We start from the raw sequence: 17,791 nt of genomic DNA on the forward strand, positions 1-17,791 counted from the left end.
CATTTCCCTAAGCTCTACATCTAAACGTCTTTTGAAGACTTCCAGGGATGGTGACTCCACCACTTCCCTGGGCAGCCTGTTCCAGTGCCTCACAACCCTTTCAGTGAAGAAGTTCTTCCTAACATCTAACCTAAAACTCCCCTGGCTCAACTTAAGCCCATTCCCCCTCGTCCTGTCACCAGGCACGTGGGAGAACAAGCCAACCCCCACCTCGCTACAGCCTCCCTTGAGGTACCCATAGAGAGCGATAAGGTCGCCCCTGAGCCTCCTCTTCTCCAGGCTGAACAAGCCCAGCTCCCTCAGCCGCTCCTCGTAGGACTTCTTCTCCAGGCCCCTCACCAGCTTCATTGCCCTTCTCTGTACCCGCTTAAGCACCTCGATGTCCTTCTTGTAGCGAGGGGCCCAAAACTGAACACAGTACTCGAGGTGCGGCCTCACCAGAGCTGAGTACAGGGGGACGATCACCTCCCTAGCCCTGCTGGTCACACTGTTCCTGATACAAGCCAGGATGCCGTTGGCCTTCTTGGCCACCTGAGCACACTGCTGGCTCATATTCAGCCGACTATCCACCATCACTCCCAGGTCCTTCTCTGCCTGGCAGCTCTCCAACCATTCCTCTCCCAGCCTGTAGTTCTGCTTGGGGTTATTGCGCCCCAGGTGCAGGACCTGGCACTTGGCCTTGTTGAACTTCATGCAGTTGACCTCAGCAAAGTGACTAAAAGTGACTCTTTCTCCAAATGACAAAAAAACTCTTAACGATTTCTGTTCTCAGGCCAGAAAACTATTTGCGAACCATTTCATTTTCAAAAATATAGAACCTTTTCTTCCCCAAGATGTGTGATCACAGTGAGAATCAACTAAGACTGTATGTTTACCTGTGCCTATTTAGAACCATATTGGTTATATATTTTGTCTTCATTGCTTGCTAGTAGCTTGGGAAAATATAAAACATTTTTCCTGAATCTTGTAATTACAGAATTTGATACATCTGCAAAGGTAAGGTATAAAGAAGTGTGTTTCTTGGTTTTCACATTTCAAGTGAATTTTTCCCTCTCTCATGAACCTCTGATACACAGAGAGTATGAAAGAATGAACTCGAGAAATTCATAACAATGAGAAAGCATGGCTGGCTTTGGCATAAATGAAAATCAGAGCCAGACTTATTGCCTGCCTCAGCAAAGTAGGCCTATGTGTGTTCTTTTCGTCTTCCTTCAGAAGTGTTCTCTTTGTTTATCACCCTCCATATTTCATTTTGCAGGTTTGCTGCCTGTAGACTACTTCAAAATGCCACAAGGAACTGATGCCCTCTCCATTTACATACAAGTGAAGAATACAAGAAGATAATAGTTTTAGAAAAATATTTCTGTACCTCATTGTGTACATGTGAATCCTTAGAGGGCTCTAATATATATGGCATTTGTTAAGTAGAGAGGGATAGTTGTTTCTCATTATGAAACTTATTTCACAGTTTCTCAGTAAGATCAAATACACATCTCTCTCATGTTCACATTTCAAGTAGACGAGATTTTCAGAGTCTCATTAGATTTGAAAGCATGTATTCAGCTGAAAACAAATGAGGTTAAGATCCAAAATCAGTTATAGTTTATAGGTCACTTCTCACATTTCTCAACTCTCAAAAACCTTATTGGAATCCATAAAATAGCTTTTACTGAGGTTTTCTGAGAAGAATACAATAAATTAACATTTGGTAGAAATCAGTACTTTTTCAAATTGCTCATCATAATATTTAAAATATTGCGGCAATTCTCCCTTCTCCCATGTAAGGCAAGTAAATGGAATGGAAGATGAATTGAGATGAACAATATAAGTCTATGTTAAAAAGAAAAGATTGGAAGAGGCTTGAAGGAGCAGGGAGAACACAAAATTTTACCAAGAAAACATTTAACTTAACTCATAACTGAAGAACTCACTGAATCTCCTCCCAGTAAGATTGCTTTCTGGAAATAATAACTCAGAACCACAAAGCCTATGGACAAAACACTGGACATAGAAGAAATCTGCTCTAAATAAATACCCAAACTGCACATGATAGCTGAATGTGAAAGCTAGTTTATATTCTGCAATTATAAAAATAACATTTTCAAATGTTATGGAGACATTTTTCAAATAAGAGTTGTGCATATAGAGCAATTACATGGCATTGGACATACTAATATCCTTTGCTAAGTCAAAGCCACCAAGTTATAAACTGAAACTTCCTACTTGCCATCCCATGAGCCCACAGAGATAAAATGCATTGTTTACTTTATTAAGAAATGTTATTAAACCAATCAATCCAGGACTGAAGAATCAAAAATAAGCTTTGTACCGGGTAACATGCTATATGTCCTTTAAATTAACTTTTAAATCACAAAAATACACTTAGATCTGGTCTCCAGAGCAAAGCTTTATAAAGGAAGGCTTGAGGTAGTTATTAAGTAAAACTTGCACAAAAGGAGAAACAAATGGTGGCTAACCATGTTGTGACCAGTTTCTCTAGGGCAAATTTGCTCAGAAGAATCACAGAGGAACATGAAAGGACGTGTCAAGTGAATGTCACAGACTCCCAGTACAGTAATTGAAAACTACATTTTGAAAGACTGGCCAATGTCCCCCCAACTTTTACTTACTAGCACTTAGCTTTCGTTTGTTTTCTGTTTGTTTGTTTGTTTGTTTGAAGAATTATATTCTTCAGAGATGGCATACTACAAATGTATGTGAAATGAGTGGGGCTACAATAAATCTCTTATAGAAATTTTGCTGTGGAAGAGCACTAAGTAGCAGGATATGAAAGACAAGCAGCTTCTCATATGCCACACAAACCCCGAATTGTTTAAACCAGGTGAAATACTCTAAAAAAGTGGATTAGATACAGAGGAGTAATGTCAGGGATAACGCAGATGCAGGAAGAGGGTTAAGTATCTCTCAGTCTTAATCACTGGCAAAGAATTATTTGTTTCTGTGAGTCACTTTCCGTTAACCAATTTAGGAATCTCACAACTATCAGCAAGAGCAACAAATGTGATCCTATAAGTCGTATGGTATCACCTGGACAAGCTGTACTGAAGGTCTCATTAGGCTGGTTTGCCTTCATGGAAAGCTGGTTCTCCATACCAGAATGCACCTAATTTCAAGAATAGCCTCCTACAGTATTTCCCAACCTCCCCCCACCCTCCCACTCCCCACCCATCCCCCACTGGCATTAACGTCCTAAGGACAAGAACAAGAAATACAGACCCCTGTGCCAGGTCCTGCCATCGCTCACAGCACCCTGCTCACCCCTCACACTTGCTCTAAGGCAGTTTGAAGGCTGCAGCAGACTTCTAATCCAAGTCCATATGATGGGCTGCTCCCACAGCAGAGAAAACAGCTTCAAGCCTCTCTAACAAAAGGTCCGAATATGGGAATGAATGAAGCAGCTCCCACAAAGGCAATAGTTTCCTCTTGAGCAGGAAGGCTGAGAGCAATTAGATAGAGATTTAGCAGGGCTCCACCAACATATAAGTCATCAAAAGAAATAATCTTCACAACGTGATATATGATTGGGATACAACACCCCTTATACTTGGCACATAGTAAAGTAGTGCAATTATGCACTCATCCAGTCTCAAAGTCTCACTCTAAGCCTTATGCTACTATAATAGAGCAGACTTGAGCCTATTGATTAGATATCTACTTATGGTATAAAGGTACTTTACTACATAAAGTCTTTTTTAAAAAAATAAAATCCTATTTCTCTGTGGGAAAAAAAAAAATCTATTTAATATATTTTAACAAATAAAATGACCAATTTGAGAAAAATTAAGCAATATCTTTAATAAAATCATAAAATGCAATTTTAAACTACAGTAAGCTAAGTAAAGTATGGAACAGGAGCCTGCATTTTTTATTAGAGTTCATTAATCTTGTTAATGACTTATTGAATATCTTTGAATTGCTGTGCATGATAAAAATTGATCCCAGTGGCTACATTGCTATATGCTTTAGCAACCATTTTTAACAGCTGGATTTCACTGACTATTTCTCTAGTCTGTTCTCTGCAACATTGCAGGGAACACTGCAGCGTATATGATTTATGGCTGGGAACTATTTTTAAAGGTTTAGCATTTTTCAGAACTGAACGTCTATATTTATTTCCCCTCCCCCTTGTATATGTGGATACTCAACAATTGAATTAGAAGTCACTTACCTATGAAAACAAACTATCAGCTTAGCTTTCTCTGTTTTGCTCTCCTGAGTTTGACTGCAATTCTGTTTTAGATGTAGAAAGTTTAATTTTACACAGAATAAGAGAAGTTCGGTTCCAAGTCACCAAGTTGAAACAGATGCTATATTTCACCAAAGGTATCCAGCCACACCAAAGGACCCTTCAATTAGCTCCTTGTGAAACAATGGTTTGATTCAAGGCACTGCCTTGGCTTGACTGCGGCTTTGTGCCATTCCACAGAACTCTGCTGATTGCTACCGAAACTGCCTTATAGCCTTCAAAATAGATCCTAGTGTACATTAAACACAAATCCCAAGAATGCCACCTGAGATAAATTAATACCTCTTCTGGGATAAGGCTTTATGATGTCCTAACACATACCAGCTTAAAGTGTCAAGCACACTGTGCCAAAGAAAGTATCCCATAGTTCCATATAACCATGCTGAAATAAATGGCAATGTAGTCTTTTTATGTATTTTATGCAGATGGTGAAAAAGTATTTGGTGTGTTGTAATACAAAAGAGAGAAGGGTTGTGTTATAGTCCACATTCTCCTGTATCATGGACACATAAAATACAATACAACACAACAAATATAAGCTTGAAAAAAGCAATGCTTACAATCCCGGAGGGAGAAGTGTATAATGTAGCCTGCATGACAAATTAATGTAAACCATTCAGAATAGACAACTGACACAATAAACCTGATTTTAAATGGAGGAGAAAAGCTAAGATAGGATTGCTGTCTTTCAATGCTTTTTGTTATCCTACCTGTCATCCACACTTTTTTTTTTCTTTTCCTTTTGAAGAAAGTTAACAAGCCAAATAGGAGAAGAGCACATACCTGTGTATTTACAACTCCATGTTTAAATGAAACTTAGAAACATTTAGGGGCAACTAAATGTTATATGGTACAACTAAAGTCAAATTAGGGTTCATATTACATATTAAAATCAATTATTTCAAGCCTTAATCCTAAGTGAAACAGAAACAACTGCCAGTATGTTTAGATAGTATTATCAACTCACAACTGCAGGAGAAGCAAAAAGAGAGATGGGGAGGATGAAATTTTCCACTAAAAAGGATGGAATTTATAATTAAACAAACTACTTCAGATAATATATCACTACAGTAAACACTATTAACTCTGCCATAATGCATTTAACCCTAGTAAAGATTAGAGAAAATCACACCAAGGTTTAATATTTTTTCCTAAAAAGGTGTATTTGCTATAACAGAAAACAATCTCCCATAAAATTTGATTTCTTCATTAAGCAAGGATTTGTCTTTATGGCTTTGTCATACTAACTAGTAAGTATCTTTTCACGCAAAGGATTTTGATTGCTCTAAATTCTCTAAGCTGATCCCCAGTTCCTTAAATGGGGAAAGTCTTTTCTGAATCCATGGTCTTTCCCCTGAGGTGTGTTATCAAAAACAAAGCAAGAAATAGGCTCCATCTAATTTCTGTCACTAGCCCATTTATCATCCATACTTCCATTTATCATGTTCCTAGTGCAACCAAGTATTAAATAACTAAAGATGGCAATAATCAAAATGTCTAGGTATGTTTCATAGGAAATTAACTTCTTTTTTATCTCAGAGCCTTGTACTTCACTACTGCAGTTTCTTAGATTTGTTTTGTTGTTGTGGTTGTTTTATTTATTTTTATGCCACCACTATTGTTGTGACTTATAAAAGCCAAGAACCCCAACAAAATTTTTGTGTGAGTGATATGCTTGCTAAAGCAGTTCACTGGAAAGTAAGCCATGCCAATTTATTTGTAGGTGACCCAAACAGCAGCAATAAATTCATTCATTTATTTTATAAGTATAGGAATAAATCAAATATTTGCAGAGTAGGCTAAGCAGATATGATGGAAACAAGCAAAAGCTGCACACTTGTTACAACTGTTTGAGAGGGAGGATTCACATTATTCTAAAGTACTGCCTTATGTGCTTTTGAGATTAATCCTATTACTCTTCAGCTGGAATTCTGATGCTGCTCTCATTTAGAGGGCAGCACATTTAATCACATATTTTTATGGCTCATAAAGCAGATGAAGCCTCTTCCAAGTACGTCAGAATGTCTCTCATATGTATGTCACAGTATGTACAGGAGACAGAAGCTGCTGTTTTGTACTAAAAATCTTTTTCATCTGGCACATAGTTGCAGGCTGCAGTGTGTGGCAAGCTTTCCCCTGGTATGTGGCTACTAATAGGAACAACTGTAGTGCTGTAATAGATTAGCTCATTTGGTTTACATCATCACACCTGATGAGCATTGTATAATTCCTGTATACAAGTTATTGCTTTAATCTTTGATATTTCAGGTGGCATGATTAATCTCCTTTAGAGAAAATGAAAACAGCTGCAGTTCTGCTCCCTTCGTTTCTTCCTTGCACAAGCCAGGCTGTCATTATGGTTCAGCAGTATTGTCATTCAGGGGATTGTGCAGTTTGTTTTTCAGTTCTTTCTCCAGCTGAAGATGGAAAGTGTAATGGATATTTATAAAATGAAGGAATTCTGAGAAGCTTAGTTCTACTCACTTATATGTATTTTCTGTTCTTTGTAGTTAGTTTTGCTTTGAGTAATATTTCTTTTTACTAAAAGTAGATAACCTTCTTTATTCTCTTTTTGGCCTTCCAGTTTAATTCCTGGTTTATCATTCATTATGAATTGTGCACAATTCCATCTGTGTTTCTGCAGCGCCAGCAATTTTTGTCATTTTATCAGAGAGTCCTCAAGTAATTGCAAACTTTCCCTTGGTTTCCTTACAGACTAAGGAAAATCACTGTAGCTTATCACATAAAGTTCTGTCATTTCAATTCTGAAAATTGAAACTCACTGAGATAGACCTATTATGTGTTAGACTTGCTGTTACTCCCTGTCTCCTTGTATCGTGATTAGTATTTATTTATTTATTTAACCTCCACTATTAATTATTGATCACATAAAGGGATACATTTCAAATAATAACTGTGTTAAGAACAATGATAAGGAAAAGCTTCCCCAGCTTGGATGTTTTTCCCTAGCTATTTTCAACCACCTGGTTAATCTTTGTGGATTACAGTACCTGTGAGCCAGCCAGTTCATAGGGGGAATGCCTGTGAAGACAGCTGTAATAGGATGTACTCACAGTAGAACTCTTCAGAGGTGTAGGTAAGGAAAACTTAGCTCATTAAAAATTAAAATAAAATAAAATTCATTCCCAGCTCTGGAGCCTGTTTTGGACATGCATATACTATAAGTGCTCAGTTTGCACTCACATCTTAGTGTGTTCATCCTCTGCTTAATACACTCCAGTTTGCTTATGGGCTGTCTGCTGGAACCAGCTAATTAGCTCACTCTGTGATGAAATCAAGGTGCAGATCTGGGAATAGCTTGCTCCAAGGATTCCTGCCCAGGCAAGACAGATGAGATCAGGCCAGATGCAGCTGCCAGAACTGCTCTATACTGTTCAACGCTGCTCCAGCTGCTTGTGTGCAAACATCTCCACATGTTCTGATCAATGTCTCATGGCATGCCATACAAAGCAACATATTCAGTTTATAAACCCCCAGTGTTCTGCAAATGTTCTCACACTATTCCAGTGCTCTTCCATACGGATGTGTCTAGTCTGCTTCAGAGAGAGCTAGCTCTTCTGGTGGGATTGGCCTGCAATCTGGTGGTCACAATCTTGGGTAAGTGCCTTTAAAGAGAAGAAAGAACTTGCAACAGTCATTGAAAACAAGAAGGGCAATCAGTGGTCATTTCAACTGTTCTTGGGTGTTGCCTCTTTCTATCTGTTGGCTGTAAAGATTAATAAGGTCCTAGCATTTCCATCTTCACGTTTAAATTAGAAGAGATTAATACAAGCTAGAGAGATTAAGATCAGGCACTCTGGGAACAAATACAGAAGTTTAATTTGAAGTGGTCAAGGATAAGATAACAAGGATTTTTTTTCAGAGATGTAATAGAAGAGTTTGTTTATTTTTTTTTGTATATTTGAACATAGGCATCTCAATTTTGCCTAACTCCTCTACTCACTCATATTCTAAGCAATATGATCTCTGTTCACTGTATTTCAAAAGTAAGAGTTGAACCCTTTCTGATGCTAAATGACAAAACACTAAACATATGACAGTCTGAACTTCACTTCATCCTAGAAGCATTTGCACCAAAGGGATAAACAGAACTTAGAGTGCAATACTATACACTATACTCTCATAACAATAAAAAAAGACAATTTGGTATCAAAAGATCTTGTTGAAAACTGACTTTTTATCAAAGTCAGTTGCACAGGTTTCCAAAAAAAAAGAGAGAAGAAAATGAATGTGAAGAACAAACTAAGGACAGGCTATATCCTTCTGGTAATATAAATCAGGATGAAATGTATATAAGCTTTGTGTATCAGCTGAGCATTGAAAATTTAAATAAGCACAGAAATAGTTTTTACAAAGATTATTGACAATGGTGTCAATAAAAACAGAAGGAAATGGAACAAAATCAGAATCCACATTTTGCAGTCACTGGCAAAGAATTTATTGTTTACAAGTTTTTCTTCCACTCACAACTCCAACCAATGAAGGAGAACATACAATACCAGGAACATTTTGTATGATTGCTGGCTTTCTAACACCATTCAGTGAGTGTGGTATTTTGGTATTAGGCAAGATGGCACAAGACAAATTTAGTTTTATTCAAGGTGTTTTTAAAATAAAAATTTAGAAATAAGTATTTGTGAACTAGAAAATGATATCACAAAAAGCTGAGCTTCTGAAAACCACCTAAGAAATTAGGTGAGTAGGTTGAGTAGGATATTTACATATATAAATATAAATTTATATACCTGAGAAATTAGGTTGAGTAGGATATTTTACAAACCCAGTTCTTGCCAGGTAAGCAATTCCTGTCACTACAAAGTGCAAAACTATTTTTGCCCTTATAGGTGCTTTAACTGTCCATACTTGTCAGTATCTGGAAGCTGAGCCTACATCTACATCGTGTTTTTACTGATACACAGTCATTAAAGTCAAGAGACTTTTGTTCTAATTGGTAAATAGAATAATTGATCAATTTATGCTCTAGAACATAGTTATTGATAACTAAAATAGAAGCCCTGAACATGAATTCTTTATTACACCTTCCATATCTTTAGCACTTAGATAAAAATGTTATCATTTACAGTAAAAATATGAGGATTGCCTTCAAATTGTTATACCTATGTAAAGAGAGTAGGTTAAATCTTGCAAACTGCCTTTGTCTTTTTTATCTCTCCTATACAAATTTTACTCTACTGATGAAGTAAATAGGGTAATAAAAATCAGAAATATTATTCTGTTTTATCAGGATCATCACCAAGGTACATGATAAACAGAACAACCGTGTTGCAGGACTTTCTGCAGCTACTAGTAAAAACACGTTTCCACCTACTGACTCATTTTCATTCAAATAAATACTAGATTCTTTACTATCATTGATGTCTTTGCACACCATAGTAACAGCTAAGGTCCACCCTGGACCCCTCTTCCAAAGCGTATTGTGTTCACTTCTTCGTGAATTGCAGGAAAAAAATAATAATATAAGGAAGGACCTGGGAAAAACCTACATTATAGTTATGCAATAATATCTGACATGGACATTAATTAACCCAGATGACAAAAGAAGGCCTCTGTGGGACACTGGGCACTAGGTCTTGGCTTATCCAATCAAGTTTTCCCTTCTTTTCAGATTTTTTTTTTTTTTAAACAAACTGTTAGTTAGGAATACACTTTTCTTTTACGATTACATCTCTGTCCAGAAAGTCAGGTCTGGAAACACCATTATGTCTCATCATGAAGGAGAACTAAGAGGTTGACTCACTACTATGTTAAAATAGGTTTGATCCTGTAGCATTAGAGAGAAAGGCTTGAGAGTTTGTCAGCTTTTTGAATCAGTGACCACTCTGAGATTGTCTATGTCTTCACTTAACAAAAGAAACAAAAGTTTTCTGTAACCCTTTATGACTGGGTCTCACATCCTATTCATTGCCTTAATAAAGAGGCATGAACTTCACTTCAGATCATATATTACTGTGAATCAAATTGTGAAAGAGAAGGAAAAAAAAATATTCTGTTGATCCAACACACAGATTTTTGAGTACATCATCACATGCATGAGAGAACCCTGCAGAATCACTCTGAAATAAGCAATGTTGTAGCCATGCTGCAATATAAATGACATTAAAACTCAGTGACTTACTAAATCAAATTCTGTGTTGAGGACCACGCTTCACCAGTGATGCTTCCTTCTTGATGAAGCTGCATGTGAGTTCACATATGGGGAAAACAGCAGAAGCTCTGTCACCTTCAGCAATAGGCCACTGCCTTTGCCTTCCTTGTCAGTGCCTGTGAATCAGAGTCGGAATGAAATGCACCACAATTTCTACAAGCCGTAGAAGTAATTGAACATTGCAGTTAGAAACCACTATTTTCTCATCCTACTTAGGACCAGAAAAATACTTGGTTTACCCAGCCAAACCAACACATTGTCATGTCCTTTAGCTTCCTTCTCTACAAATAGCAAAACATAATATAAATCCCAAAATATTCTTATATAACATTCCCTCTTATTCTTAATCATTTTATGTTTATTTCACACGGGAGGGGATAAAACTACAGGAATAAGAATATTCTGAGATTTAAATATATATACTTTCTTTTAAATTTTTAAAATTTTGAGGAATAAATCTCTTTGGCCAGATTTAAGCAAGGCCTGGATTTTCCAAAAGATGTTTCATTGTTATTGCTTATTATTGCTTCATTTTGAAAACACTTCTGAAAGATGCCCTGTAATTCCCAAAGTCAATATGCTTACTTATGTATTGATATGGATTTAATCTCTAACCACTAATTTTATATCTCTTGGGCTGTCTTTTAGCTGTTTCAAATTTATTTCATCAACTTTATCTAAACAATCATAATCACCATGTTTAATGAATTGTATAACGAATATACTTCTGCTCCTTGGATAAGGATTTGAAAATACAGGTGAACAGCTGTGAATTACCTAGCCAGATATGAGTATCTAATTGGAATTCAGTTTTAAAAATCAACCAAGTACTCTCACTGAGGCAAAAGAACTCTCCATTGATTTAATGGGATTTAGACATGTCTAACTGTATTTCATAATACAGCATGTGAACTAACTTTTAGTTTACATTTTCATGTTTTGAAATGTTTTCTTCTTGTCAGAAGAAAGTCTCTGGAATCTCCTAATATTATGTCCAGTTGTTCTACATGACTCTACAAACCTAGATATCTCATCACATAAATTAAAACGAGGCACACAGATGCTAAGGGGCAGTAGAGAAAACAGAAAGCAATAAGTGGTTTTATATTAGCATTTTTAGGCCATTTTCCACATATGTAGGCTTCCCAACAGCTTATTTGTGTTAATCCATTATGCAATAGACACCACGGTAATAATATATTTGTGTATTCTTTTGCTAAGAGAAACACAAGCAATTAAATATGAAATAGTTCATATGTTTTTATATGTTACCTTACCCGAGTGATTGAAATTTCCTGAAAATCTTGTTGACGTTTCTAATTTGACTTCATGAATTCTATGAAATTTGAAAGAGTGCCTCCAAATGTGGAAGTGTTATGAAATGAAACATTTTCTCCTACAGGGAACATTGAGAAAAGTGATTTTAATCCTACGCCCGTGTCTTTATGTATAACAAAAAAGGGCATATAATTAAACCTTTCTTGTAAAGGTTTATTTGCAGAAGTTTATTGCATTGTCTTCATGGTTATACAACAAGGTCTGTATTAATCTTTTATAATATTTTATTAAAGCTTTATTTTTTTAGAAAAAAAAAAAAAATCTGTTTATTTCTACCAAGCTGAAAGTTTTCCTGTATGAAGAGTAAATAAAAACAGAAAAAATATATAATATTGAGAACACTGAAGTATTTTATACAAATTAGCACTACTTCTCAATCTGATTTATATGACTTTTAAAAATCATTTATATGTGATACTAAAACAAAAATAAATAGGAGATATTCTGTGTTCTGCAGAAAAAGAGCATTGCTTGTATATTTTTGCATGAATATCCAGTGTTTCCATATCACATTATCAAAATTATAATTTAAAAGCAATACACCGAGCTAAACTGCATACTGTTCTTTCTTCCAGAATCCTAATTTTTCATCATTAGTAAAGATTCAGATAGCATTAATTCAATATTTTCATAGCTATATAACAGAAGCATATTTTTAAATAAATATCTGAATTAATAAAGAAATTTAAAAGAGAACTCTTTGAATTACAAGCTAGGTAGGGTTTTAATACAAAAGTACCAATAAAAATAAAGACAAGATTTGTCCCACTACATTACTATCACCAAAACTATTCTGATCCATAAATTTTCTAATCAAGATTGATCTACCAGAGCTTTTTTTCCCCACTAAATAATTCCATCATTGATCCGATATATGAAGTAATTTACATTAATAGCCACAATATTATACAGACTATGTATCTCATAATGAAAGCAGAAAAATATCAAAACCTCTGCAGAAATTGGTATAAAAGAGCATTGGTTTTAAATAACTGTACAATAGTTTAACCATACATATTTGGTAATGCAATTCTTTTCTGAATAGTTTCAGAGATATTTTCATATTCTGCAAGGTAACTCAGGACAAGGAAAAATAATCATAAAATGGTCTTCTCACACCATAAGTAATTGTGAGGATGCTTATGTTACCCAGTAAGGAGAAAAAAAGAAAAAGGAACTTAACATGCCTTCACTTTCTTCTGCCCATTCTTTCTTTGTATCATAATACTATACAGCTGACAAAGCAACCCAATTTCAAGTAGGACAAGGGATTATGGAAGCCCTTGCAACACTTTGACAGAACTAGGCATGATTTCTATGTGTTTCATTGCCACTATTTACTGAGTATAGTCTCTTACTGGTAATAATTATTATATTCGTATTACTATTACTTTTTAATTGCTATTATTGAATAAAAACACTAAAACTGTCACAATTTAGATAACATTATTAATATTTAGTGACAAAACAGCAGGAAAACTAGAAAAGATTTTGCCAGTTTTGCCCAAAAGCCAGCAAAAGGTCAAAGAGCCTGGGTTGCTGAATCAACGAACTTGGCAGCGTGATGGAGACCTGAACAGCCTGGCAGCCTCGGGTCTCGTGAGGCCATTTAGAAGCTATTGCCATTTGGAAATAGCTACATGTTGGCAGTAGCCAAGTCCTAGGGACACCATGTCTTATGTCACGGACTGCACACATTGTGTCATGAGACATGAATGAGAAGGACTTATGTTTTGGTATCACTCTGGTATCACTCATGTTCTCAGAGTTTTAGCTCAAAGAAAAGCCAGAGGCTGTGTGGGTATGTAAACAAAAAAAAAGTAAACAGGTTTCAAAATCTCATGAGTTGAAGATTTTCAATCAGAAGTTAACAAAACTGAATGCTTTCAAAAAAAAAAAAAAAATGCTATTTGTACTCATTTTCTGACATATGTGATTCATATATGATTCAGTGAAGTGTTCCAGCCCACTCTGGCCCTGAAGTCTTCTTTCATGTCCAAACAGTGAGAATCTGTAATGAAGAAAGGCAGGAATATGGGGAAAAGGAAGAGAGAAAGGGAGAAAGGGAGAAAGAGAGAAAGAGAGAAAGAAAGAGAAAGAGAGAGAGAGAGAGAGAGAGAGAGAGAGAGAGAACGAAAGAAAGAAAGAAAGAAAGAAAGAAAGAAAGAAAGAAAGAAAGAAAGAAAGAAAGAAAGAAAGAAAGAAAGAAAGAAAGAAAGAAAGAAAAAACAAAAATTATTCCTTCTTCCTTACATAGCTCTTCTCCTTCATCTACCTGTGGCAAACCACTGCCATACATACAGCAACTGAGTTTGTCACACAGATAGCAAACAAGAAAGTGGAATTTCAAAAAAAGAGTATGTTTGGTACAGGAGATGAAAACACACACGTTTTAAGAAAAAATAAAATAAAATTGAACATTTGGTCAAATACTTGAAGTAGCAAAGCTAACCAGCTAATTAAGCTAGTATGTTATATTCCCTAACAGCACAAATTTCACCTGTCCTTTTTTCTCTGTGATATTCTCCTCCCTAACTCTCCTTCAGACTCCTCCCTGCGTCTCTCCATGGTGAGGGAGAAACTTTCAGGACTCTTCCCAGTCTCCAGTTACCTCCAGCTGCCTTCCACATCTTTTACTGCTTTCAGGGACTAGAGGTAGCAGGAGCGTGTGCTACCACATGTGCCAATACCTATGGTCTGGCAAGTACCAAAATAGGCAGGCTTTGAATTGTACTGTGCTTCCTCTCAATGGCAGTGTTATTCTGGCTTTCCTTCTACTTCTCAGTCACTGATTTTCATGAAATGCATATGCATACATATATGCATATATAATGCATATATCTTCTCTTAACTTGGTTAAAACTGGCTGTTAAAGACAAAGGAAAGTTCTCAGGTACAAACTAGCAAAAGCACAGTCTTATAAACATCACCCTCTTGAAAAAAAAAAAAAAAAGAAGAAAAAAAAAAGACAAGCACATGTACCAGATGGTGAGTGACGTTTGTTTTTATGAGACTGGTTCCTCTAGTATACTAGAAGCACAAATTCCCAAACATCCTGGGAGAACAACATGGTCTTTCCTAGAGGTGCCCAACGTACAAAGTCTGTACTGCCATCATGTGGGAGATGCTGCTACATCTTTTCACACTTTCAATACTTTCCCTCTGTGCATCTTAGAGATATAGTCCGTCCCAAACCATGTGATTTTCCATCACCGTCTCTTCATTTAAACTACTATCAATATCCATTACCATGAATTATCCATTACTGCTTCATGGATCATGTTCCTGGGTTCTATGGAAATGTATTTGCTAGGAGGAAATAAAAATAAAAATAAAAATAAAAATAAAAATAAAAATAAAAATAAAAATAAAAATAAAAATAAAAACAAAAATAAAAACAAAAATAAAAACAAAAATAAAAAAGTAGGATGAAAACAGGAGATTCAGTAGGGGAAATATGTATGCTAAAAGAAGCAAATGAAGAACAAGATTAAAAAAAAAGGAAAAAGGAAAAAGACAATGAACTAATTTACATGATACAGATTAATTTAGCCAAAGAACATCTGTTCTTTCATGTCCCTCTAATGACATCAAATGTAAAGGCTTGTGTTGGTTGGCTTTGCAAATGTCTTTTACTACGTGATTAGTAGTAATCTCTGCACAGATTCTGATAGGGATTATAGATATTCTAGTAAGAGGGCCACTTATGTCCCTTGTATGCACTACTTTATTTACATTTGACTTGCATCTATCCATACAGGGTTCTCTATTATTTATTTATTCTATTTATCTATTTATTTATTTATTCTATATCCATTATTTATCTATGTATCTATTATTTATTTTTAAAAAATATAAAATAAAATTACTTTTACTTTATATTATATTCTAAGAACTTTAAATGTTTCATCCCTCATTTGGTCTCTGCAAACCAAGCAAGATGCTTTAAATCTTATTTCCTGTGTAGATACATATATACATCTCCTGTGTATATACACATTTCCTGTGTATATATACACTATACAACCAGCTAGTAACCTAAAAATCTTAAAAATCCTTACCCATTTCTTAAATTCCTCTGCTTCTGCTATTTTACTCATTTAACATCTCCCTTTTTAATACATGATTATACATGTATTATACATGATTATTCAAAACATGATTATACAGTACAAATATAATCCCAGGATTCTAAAAGATAGGAATCCATCTGCATCTGTAAGAATTATTTTTCTATCTGGAAAGTTTCTGAGACATCTTCTTGTCAATTATTCATTTGAAATATAATCTTTTTCAAAATCCAGAAGTAGGTTCATGTAGGATCTCTCCCTGGATATGGACCCTCGTTTCCTGTAGCCATAATTTAAAGACTGACACTAAGACAGGATTTCTAGGCAAACTTTTTCAGCGCTTCAGCAATGGCTGTTTCTGGATCCCTTCCTCCTCTTCTCCCACCTCATGTTTGCAGAAGTAACTTGTACAAATTTCAGTTTTCCCCAGTTCAATCAACCACCACCACCAACAACAACACAATCATCTTGCAAAACAGAAATGTTGCATTTTGGCCAGGTCCAAATGCCAGAGGATGGATAAGAAAAATGCAGCCTGTTGTACAGACAGGAGACTGAAGGCAGAAGATGGCAGTGGACTGAAGCATAAGCAGCTTAGATTCTGAAACCATACACAGCAGACTGTGCAGAGTCTGCCTGCATGGTACACTGAAAAAGAGACTTACAGGGTGGCCTGAAGATGACAGCAGATGTTAAACAAAAAGGATGGATGACATGCATACCAGCACATACATGCCTTTCAGATAGGTAGAGTATCCCTGGCATGGGTTTTGCTGCTTTCCTCCTTACTGACTGTAACATCACAACACCTCTTAACACAAAGCATTTGAAAATGTTTAGCTTAAAATAGCAACAACTACTGATTTAAAGAGCCACCAGTCAAACTGTATTGCTGTATGCTGGTGACTCAGATCTGAGCTGTCAAAAAAAAGTTTTTTATTAAAGAAATTTCTATTAGAAATTTCAATTTTTGAAGACAGCAAATCCAAGGATTTTACAAGGAGTCTGAATTTACAGTTTTGTTCAGCCAAAGACAGACATCCAGACAGTACCTAAAGGCAACCAGATTGCCTCTAGCAAGCAAATATTTAATCTTTTATTATTTAATCTTTTATTTGGCACTCTAGGCATATCAGATACAACCCACAATCATGGCTAGATGAACTAGTTACTTCTACTTGGACTAAAATTATAGATTTTAGTGCATGATCTGTTCACCTATGAAAAAAAAAAAAAAAAAAGTCAAAATTCTTCAGTAAATTTGTACTACGTTCATTATTTAGAAAGAGTATCATCGTAACAGAATTTGGCATTCGCACTGACCACAGTATTAAAAAGTTGAGGACACAGTGATCAGGGAAAATGATCAACACATACATACAAATGTCTGCCAGCTGGGAATGAGGCAAAATGGTGGGTTGTCTGCAGTGCTGGCACTGACATTTATTTGACTGCACCCATTATGTGTTAAAATAAATATATAAATAAATATGTAACTTATTTGTCTGCCTGCCAAAACACAAACTTGCAAGACATTAACTCTTCCTCCCAGTACACTTGATGATGTCTTTAACACATGCAACAATGCTAACTTAGAAGCTTTGCTTTCTATCATTCCAAGTCATTTCACCAAGTGTCACAGATAAGAAATAAAGCACAGAATTCATAGCAATACAATTTCCATTCACCTACCCACAGTTAGATATTAATCAGTTTCTAACTTGGTCACTGTACCAAAATAATTTCCCAGAACAAACTAAACTTTTTGACTGATGAACAAATTGAGCAAGGAAATAGCTTTTTATATTTTTAAACATATAATTGATTCTGTGGCTCTGTGGCTGCTAGTCAATATAACAGTAATTGGAATCATCATGACTAATGCTCAGATCATTTCACAGGGCTTTCTTATTTGCATAAATATCTCCT

The 17,791-nt window shown here is 35.7% G+C and overlaps 1 protein-coding gene across 2 annotated transcripts in view; it reads right to left on the reverse strand.

The window, feature by feature from the left end:
• Nucleotides 1-17,791, reverse strand: part of LOC311436111 (uncharacterized protein) — a 209,328-nt gene that overhangs the window by 119,672 nt on the left and 71,865 nt on the right. Inside the window, exons 8-11 of one of the 2 annotated variants that reach the window (XM_084517934.1) lie at nt 13,709-13,803; nt 11,732-11,850; nt 10,425-10,570; nt 7,472-7,893 (exon numbers count right to left, since the gene is read on the reverse strand). In XM_084517934.1, the coding sequence (XP_084374060.1) occupies nt 7,472-7,487 (16 nt within the window). In that variant the 5' untranslated portion in view covers nt 7,488-7,893; nt 10,425-10,570; nt 11,732-11,850; nt 13,709-13,803. Of the gene's footprint in view, nt 1-7,437; nt 7,894-10,424; nt 10,571-11,731; nt 11,851-13,708; nt 13,804-17,791 lie in introns of those variants that run through there. The other variant, XR_014692603.1, reaches the window with a different exon arrangement.

The sequence above is a fragment of the Aythya ferina genome (assembly GCF_964211825.1).
Source record: "Aythya ferina genome assembly, chromosome: 4".
NCBI classification, from domain to species: Eukaryota; Metazoa; Chordata; class Aves; order Anseriformes; family Anatidae; genus Aythya; species Aythya ferina.